Source organism: Nicotiana attenuata, chromosome 9 (assembly GCF_001879085.1).
Source record: "Nicotiana attenuata strain UT chromosome 9, NIATTr2, whole genome shotgun sequence".
Lineage (NCBI taxonomy): Eukaryota > Viridiplantae > Streptophyta > Magnoliopsida > Solanales > Solanaceae > Nicotiana > Nicotiana attenuata.
The window spans coordinates 38,110,918-38,119,763 of NC_031997.1; the positions used below are offsets into that span (position 1 = coordinate 38,110,918).

The window sequence follows — 8,846 nt, forward strand, 5'->3', positions numbered from 1 at the left end:
GTAAGACTAAATGTGCTCCACTTTAGCATATTTAAGAGGCTAAATATGCTCAGGGTTATATATGAGGGACAAAAATAGACATACCCTCAAATATAAGGGACAATATTGGTTAAAAACTCTTGTTAGCTTGACATAAGTTTAAATGAAAAGTATGATTAATAAAGATCTATACAGGAAAAATTCTAATACATTTTATTTAAGATTCACACATAATTGTTGATGTTGTTGTTGTCTTATAGTAGTTTTTTTGTGTTAAATTATTTTTATTGATATCTCCCGAATAAATTTTCCAAAAGATCCATACATAGTTTTTGTTGTTATTGTAAATTTTTGTTACTTTCATAACTTTGTTCACAAAGTAAGAATTTAATCGTTTTAATCACCTTTTTTTCTTTCTACTCCAAAAAAAGAAAGGTTATGCAAGTTAAGTACTTATGTAAGCCTATATATGTTAATTATACCTACTTAAACATAAAAGCTTACGCAAGAGATATGAAAATGTACTTGAGTACTTTAACAAGTCTTTTCGGATTCATATTCAAAAACACTATAGCTAACCTTCTTTACTTACTCATACTCCCACATATCCCAATGCAGTAAAGCTCTTTTTGCTTCTCACCATTTCAACTTCCAAAGCTTTCCATAATCATAAATCCTATGGTATTTGTTGTCTTGTCTTGAGGCAAACAAAGAAAAAGAAAGAAGTAGTAGAGAAAGTGTAAAGCCATGAGTCCCATAACTAGAGCTAAGAAAGTTAAACAGGAGAAAGAAAAAAGAGATCAACAACTAAGTAGAATCGATGCTTTATCACAAAGGCTAAATAATCTTGTTAGTTTCAATGAGCTCACAGACTTCACTCACCAATCTGATTCACTTCGTAGGAGTGTTCGGTCACAGTACTCTGTGATTAGAACCATCATCGATGGTATTTCTAACTTTTTTTTGCTACATATTGATTCTACAATTTTAAGGCTCTTTTTATTTGTTGATGATTTCTTTTACTTTTTTGGTTTTTTGGGGTTTCTTGAAATGCAGAGAAGAGAGATGAAATAGGAGCTGCAGAGTCAAATAAGTTCAACATTGTCTTGACTGGCGTTGACGACTTGTATCGCAATGGTATATATATGCTTCACTTTATTTGCTCCCTTTTTTGTGTGTGTGTACGCGCGCGCCGCAATGGTATATATGCTTCAGTTTATTGGCTCCCTTGTGTGTGTGTGCCGCAATGGTATATGTGCTTCACTTATTAGCTCCCCTGTGTGTGTGTATCCCAATGATATATATGCTTCACTTTATTAGCTCCCCTGTGTGTGTGTCACAATGGTATATTTGCTTCACTTTATTAGCTCCCTTTTTTTTTTGTGTGTGTACGCGCGCGTCGCAATGGTATATATGCTTCAGTTTATTGGCTCCCTTGTGTGTGTGCGCGCGTGCTGCAATGGTATATGTGCTTCACTTTATTAGCTCCCCTGTGTGTGTTTGTCGCAATGGTATATATGCTTCACTTTATTAGCTCCCCTCTGTGTGTGTGTGTCACAATGGTATATGTGCTTCACTTTATTAGCTCCCTTGTGTATGTGTGTATCGCAATGGTATATATGCTTCAATTTATTAGCTCCCTTGTGTTTTTGTGTGTGTGTATCGCAATGGTATATATGCTTCATTTATTAGCTCCCTTGTGTGTGTGTGTATCGCAATGGTATATATGCTTCACTTTATTAGCTCCCTTGTGTGTGTGTGTGTGTGTGTATCGCAATGGAATGTGTGCTTCACTTTATGAGCTCCCTTGTGTGTGTGTCTGTAAATTGTTCATCTGCCACAAATGAGTAAGAAATAAGTCATATTATCCGGGGTAAAACTGTAGAAACACACACACACACACACATTCTATAAATACACATACACATTAGGTTGATGTCGTTTAAAAATAATACTGAGCTCCACTTTACCAATTAACCAGGGGCGGAGCTGAGCTGAATGTTGACAAGGGGTTCAATTGAAACCCTTTGCGGAAAAATTATACTATTCAAATAGGTATAAATGAATTCCTTGTGTCACATATAAACCGTTGAATCCACATGACACGAGGGAATGTTCTAGTGTAGTGGCAAAGGGAGTTTTAAAAATAGCTTTAGGTCATATCTTCAAATTAATCCAAGTGTGACATTCTAGTATTTTCTTGAATCCCCTTATATTCTTGACTCCACAACTCCGCTAATTATGCCTTCCTAAACTATAAATGTGATTTTATAATGTGTACATGGTTTTTCAGTTAAAAGGCCAAGAGAGCAAGTGTCAGATGCAGAGGCCTTGCTCGGACTTACCAATACTGTGGTGGAATCTCTCGCACTACGTTCCCATGATAGTATCTCACCTTCTATGTTCATATCCTGTTTGCTTAAATCCTATGGCTTACAAAAAGGACGTTCGAAGAAGGCAACACAAAGTTTGATATTTGGGAAATCACAAAAAGCTGTGAATTGGGAAAAGATTGGCGTTGATGTTTCACTTGTGTTTATGGAAGGCAAAGGTTGCAAGACGATGTAAGATTTTTCGTTCATTTAACACAGAAGAAGAGAGCAAAGAAAATGTGAATTTGGTTAATTTGTGATTGCTTTTTGCTCTTTCTCAGGCTTGGAGTTCTGAAAACTGAATTTAAGCCGAGGAAACTTGTAGTTTATATTGGAGATCAGAAGCCTGAAGTTTATGATTCGTATCCAAACACGATTGCAGTTTATAGAAAAACGCCTCCGAAGAAGGTCTACCTTACTCAACCAAAATTGGTATTGGTCGTTTCCGCCACTTTTAATTATCTTTACTCAAAGAACTTGAGTTATACAGTCAGACTTCTATATAACAACATCCTTATATAACAGCGCTTCACTATAAAAGGCAAGCTTTTTCGGAACTAATTTTTATGTTATGTTATAATATATATTCTCTATAACAACACTTCGCTATAACATCCAAAAATATTTGGAACAAACAAGGTTGTTATAGAGAGGTTTGACTGAATTAAGGAAAAGGAAGAATGTCACAAGAACTTGAGTTTTACTTTGTTTGGTTGGTAAATAATTTATCATTTGCTGAGTCTTTATAACAGGTTACTTCTGAAACTGCCGAAGACAAACCTGATGTTAACAAGAATATGTCAATCATATCGGAGCTTTTAAAGGAGAAGAAATGTGTCATGCTTGACGAACTCCTTTTTAGGAGAACTTCCTTTGCTCATACTGTTGAGAATTTATTTGCACTTTCCTTTTTAGTACACAATGGGGAGGCTGCTATTTCCGCTGATGAAACTGGTTCTCGTTTTCTTTGCGAGATAGGTAATCACTCTGCTATTCTTTATGAGATACTCTATTAAGACATTAGACCAAATGCACATCATCTGTTCATTTGTAATTTTCTGTGATTCCTTTTGTATCTGTAATATGAGTATATGATGAATTGATTCTCCAGTTCCACGGAGCAGTGCACGTTTTGAAGTTGCACGCCACCAGTTTATCCTGAGATATGATTACAATGATTGGAAGGTACACTAGCACAAATTCAAGAACATAAATATTTGTATTTCTGTCGAAGGGGAGCCTTGTAATAAAGTTGTTGCCATGTGACCAGGAGGTCACGGGTTCGAGCCGTGGAAACAGCATCTTGCAAAAATGCAGGGTAAGGCTGCGTGCAATAGTCCCTTGTGGTCCGGCCCTTCTCCGGACCCTGCGCATAGCGGGAGCTTAGTGCACCTGGCTGCCCTTTGCCCTTTTTTAATCTATATTTCTGTCGACCTTGTTCCTTCACTTGTATGTTGACCATTTTAAACTGCTCTCAGTTGATGCAAGATTTAGTGCCAGAAGTAGAAGATCTGATACCAAATAGGGCTGCCTCAGGCTTTAAGCAATGAGGACTTGTTCTAATATCATCTCCGACTATGTCTGAAGAAAAAACTGCTATGGAGTAAATGTCAAGCGATGTGTATAATCTAGCTCTGTTAATAGGTAAATGGTCTGTTTATTTGTGTATAATCAAGCTCTAAAAAACTGATCAGTATCTCTTTTGGGTAAACTGTATGTTACATGTGTATATTTGAAGCTGTATAAGCTGATCCACATGATCTTTTGGGCAAATGGCCTGTTTATAGCTGTGTAAGCTAATTAGCATCTCTTTTGGTTAAATGGCTTGTTTATATGCATATATTGTTTGTTGTGTAAAGTCATTTGTGCATTTTTCTATAGATTTCTAAGCAAACAATGCCTATTAATTTTGACAGTCTTTTAGGACTCTCCCGGATAATACTCTTTAATCTCGAGCAATTAATGCAAACTCTTTCACCACCACGTGGTGTGGTGGGGGATTTGGATACCACTATCCTTAATCAGAGATATCGACTTCAATCGTCTATGGGGTTACCCCTCCTATTTGTGAACGACTCTTTTATGTTAGTCACTTTTTTGCACCATACCCTTCATTGCCACGTTATGATTCATCCGAGTGGGGTTGGTTAAGAGGAGCTCTATCTAATGTAGTCAGACTGGTGTGCTAAATAAGGTCGTCCACCACATTGTAGATGCTCATGTTGTGCATCATCTATTCTCAGCCATTCCTCACTACCATGCAGCGGAGGCTAGCTAGCAAAGCTAATAAGCCATTATTAGGAGAATATTACCAATTTAATGGTAGCCCAATTCATAAGGCAATATGGAGGGAATTTAAGGAGTGCATTTATATGGTGTTGCTGCCATGTTAAATCCTACCATAAAATTAAGAGGTCCTCATTTTTGGTACACAAATATTTATAAGGCTTTATCACTTTCAGATGAAGAATTTGCTACACTTACAGATGCAAAAACCTCAATTAAAATAAATGCTCAAACAAGTTATAATGCTTATCAACTTGCCTTAGATCATGCTAGACCAAATGTTCCAACTCCTACTTCGTCTAGTTCGCAATCTAAAAGAACTGCGGGCCTAAAAGCACTTAGTTCTTGGACGGAGTTCAGGGGTTCTCAAGGTGATAATATTGGTGATAGTTCACAACTAAATGAGCTTCAAGTTTATTTGTCGCAGGGACTTGAATCAGAGAATCCCGACGACTCCTTTGATGTTTTGGAATGGTTGAAGGACAAAGAAAAAGACTATCCGGTTCTTTCAAGGATGGCTCGAGATATTTTAAGTATTCAAGCTTCAACAGTGGCATCGAAGAGCTCTTTCAGTCAAGCGAGACTTCAAATCGGTGATCATAGAGCGTCTATGAGGGAGAGCTTGGAAAAATCAGTACTCTTCAGAGATTGGATCCGTTCGAAAAGAAGAAAATTTGGACTTGCTGAATCACAACCGGAGATAGAAGAAGCTTATGAAGAAATGCTAGCGGAACTTGCGGAGGATGCTGCTTCGCCCGGAAGCGCTGATGAACAAGCTTCTTTTCCGCCACCACCAACGGAAATTCCTCGGAACCTTGAAGGATTTATGATATTTGTTAGAGATAATATGTAGACAAATATGTAACTTGTATTTTGGCACATCTTCATTAGTTTTTATTCCTTTTAATGGTAGTATTAGCACCTTGTTGTGCTCATTCTATTGGGGAGAGGAAGACTAAGAAAGATATTGCCATTTTTTGTTAATGTCGTAGTAATAAAAATTATAAGGCATTCCCTTGAATATTTCTTTACAATTTTTTTGTGTTTAAATTTGAATTAGAAGATTTAAGTTACAATTATATAATATAATTTACAAGAAATTGCCTTAGATAAAAAAAATTTAAAAAAAAAAGAAGCCCGGAACACTTAGGCCCGTGGGCCCGGCCCATTTAGCTCGGGTCCATGTGGGCTTAGGCCCACAGTGGGCCGGTTCCACCCTCCAGGACCGTTAAGCCCGGGACCGTTTGGCCCGGGACTGGCCCGCCAGAGCCCGGGCCCGTTTGGCCCGGCCCGTTTAGCCCATTTAGGCCCGGGACCGGACCACAATACAGCCTTATATGTGGAGAAAGATGAAGGATCTCAAGACAAGGATGTTTTCTGGTATAAAAACAAGTTTTGAAAGTTGAACATCAATAACTACTTACCTACAAATTAGTTAAGTGTCTGATAGTCGTGGTAAGTGTTTAACCAAAAAATGTATCTTTCGGTCAAAGCTTATTTTTGGAAGAACTCGGGTTACTGATAACCAAGAAATTTCGTACTTTCTCAATTATATGAAAGGAAAAGACAAAAATAAGTAAAGAAATAACTGATTGCAAAGTCAAGATAGCAGAAAAGTAAAGTGAATATATTCCAGTATTGTCTCAGATCTCCTTACAAATGAAATTCTCTTCCCTTTATAGGAATTTACAAGTATAAAGTTTCCTCCCTTTTATGGCCGAATCATTACGACATTAATGACCTGTTATGATTGGCAATCATAACTGTTTATGGAGATTCTGTAACGGTTCCAATTCTCCTTCCTCATTAATTAAAGGTTCGTGAATCTTCCCCTTCTTACTGTCTTGATTCATTCAGCCCATATTTACTGAATGATTTAGACTCGAGCAATCACATCCTTTCATCTCGTGAGTGATTTGCTCGTACCACTTGTATCTCGTGCATCTCCTAACCAAATATTTCAACTATCACCTTCTTAGTGATCCACGTATCATGCCTCGTGAGCCACACATAATTCCACATGTCATATTTATTTTCTTCTAATACAGATAGTCCCCCCACTTGCCGAATATTCTGCAATTGAATATTTGGGAAGTGGTATGTATTTATGGCGGGAATTTTTACCGCCGTTTCCCATGTATCATTACGTCTTCTTTAGAACCAACGTGTCGTACGTCACTTCCATTTAATGCATGTACCACGTGGCCTCTGTTGATTGGGTCTGCAACTCATCAGTGGTTTTTAGCGCTTTTTTGCGGCTGCGTCACTCACGAAGTGACTGTTTCATTATGACGTCTCCATCATGACTCATTTTGCATGACGGTTGCTTCTGCTTATAAATACCTCATGTGCCTTTAGTTTCACGAAAACCTTCAATCTACAGTACTCTTCTTCTCTAATTGTTCTTGTTCTTTAGTACTTATTATTTTCTTGCATCCATGTCTTCAGTAAACCCCAATCCTCGCAGAACAATAATTGTATATGAGCTTCCCCCTTCAACTGCTCCTGTTAGGATTAGAAGAGGCAGTAGGTTACGTATCTTAGGGTCTTTATCTGTTCGTGGTTTTTCTTCTCAACCCAACGTTGTTACACCTTCTTCGCTAACTAATAAGATAGAAGGAGCCTTTCTTGCTTGTTTAGTAAAGTCAAGCTTTGGCGGTAGGGTTGGGGTGGCTTGCTGGGGCACGAGTGCCCTTACTAGTTTTGGGGCTTTGATTGGCGAAAGCTATTTTCGCCTTCTAGCCAGTAGTTGCCAGATTAGCCTTCGGACTTTCCTTACCCGCCTTTATTGAGAAAGAAGAGATCTAAAGGTTGGACATCCATCGTTGTCGTGATGACGCGGTTGAATATTCATTCGATCCAACACCCGGCCGATCAAACCTATCCTTGGGTTCGATCAATGATGGTTCATTAATGTCCATTGATTTAGACTCCTTCCACCTTCTCAACTAGAACTAGGGCTTCTTCAACGCACAGGTCTTCTTCCAGAAATAGGGAATCAAATGAGCCCTTCGAGAACCAATAGTTAATGATATTATTCCCGTGGAATTTTCTTTCTCCACTTATGGTGAATCAATTAGAAACCAAGTTATTTCTATGACTTCTCATGATCATGCCAATGTCTATCCTTTTCAGATTACTGATGGTTTGATTTCTCTTGTACGAAGAGAATGCTACTGGAAATCTGATTTTCCAATTTTAATTCCTGGTCCAAACCAAAGGATAATTTCGTACCTAGCTGGTTGATCTTTCGTTTTACACATATCCTTTCACTTCAGGTTTCAGACCCCTTATTGACCCAGTTACCATAGAATTTTGTCGCTTCTATAATGTTTTCTTAGGATAGATTTGTCCTATTGTATGGAGAGTTGTTGCATGTTTACGATATCTATCTAATTTGATCTCTTTACCTTTTACCTCTCAACACTTGGTTCATCCCTAAGTTGTTCCGCTCAGGGGTTTTCACTCTCGCTGCTAGGAGCAAAAGGGTTTTGGTTAGCCCTGAAGATGATAAGGACCGTGGCTGGTATTCCCATTTCGTTGCTGCCCCCACAAGTGGTTTAGTGCGTGAAGAGAACATACCTTTTCCAGAGAAGTGGAATTTTGCACGTAAGTTTTTTTTATATCTTTCTTCTTTTATGAGGGAGGACAAAAAACCGACGATCTCATGGATTTTTTCTCTTTTTAGCAACCATGGAAGTTTTTGATGAAATTCCAAACTTCCGTGTTTGGGTAGAGAAGATGTTATCGGCTGCTCCCATGGAAAGAAGATCCTGGAAATACCTTTCTCATAGGTTTGGCTGGAAAGTCAAAACTCATGGCATCCTTTCCTCTAATTTTCTTCCTTTCTTTCATATTTACTTGGGGATTTATAACTTTTTCCTTTGCTAAGATTTCCCATTCGAGGTGTCAGTGCCGCGTCTATTACTTCATCAACACTTTCTTTGTCTCTCGATCAAGAAATAATTTTGAATTCCTCATCAAAGAGAAAAGCCGAGAGAGCTCATGGCTCTAAAGGTGAAGAGGAACGAGAAGAGGGTTCTTTAGTGCGCAAGCCTCGGGCTAGGAGGCGCGTTATTTTAGATGATGAAGTCACCCCTCCTCCAAGTCCAGTTCCTATGAATGAGCCTGAAAATGTCATTTTAACGAGCTCTGATGAAGAGATGAATGCTGCACCTCATGATTCTACTGATCAATTGTTTTCCCGTG

At 38.3% G+C, this 8,846-nt stretch overlaps 1 protein-coding gene across 1 annotated transcript; it reads left to right on the forward strand.

Moving 5' to 3' along the window:
- On the forward strand, nt 727–4,119 carry LOC109232659 (non-structural maintenance of chromosomes element 4 homolog B-like). The gene is made up of 7 exons (XM_019398415.1): nt 727–925; nt 1,036–1,116; nt 2,273–2,543; nt 2,633–2,783; nt 3,104–3,329; nt 3,463–3,536; nt 3,830–4,119. The coding sequence occupies exons 1-7, from the start codon at nt 727–729 to the stop codon at nt 3,899–3,901; spliced, it is 1,074 nt and encodes a 357-aa protein (XP_019253960.1). The 3' UTR covers nt 3,902–4,119.

Coding starts and splice junctions, on each gene's coding strand:
- LOC109232659 (XM_019398415.1), top strand. CDS start 727: ATGAGTCCCATAACTAGAGCTAAGAAAGTTAAACAGGAGAAAGAAAAA. Junction 1,117..2,272: donor TGACGACTTGTATCGCAATG/GTATATATATGC, acceptor ATGGTTTTTCAG/TTAAAAGGCCAAGAGAGCAA. Junction 2,784..3,103: donor ACCTTACTCAACCAAAATTG/GTATTGGTCGTT, acceptor TCTTTATAACAG/GTTACTTCTGAAACTGCCGA.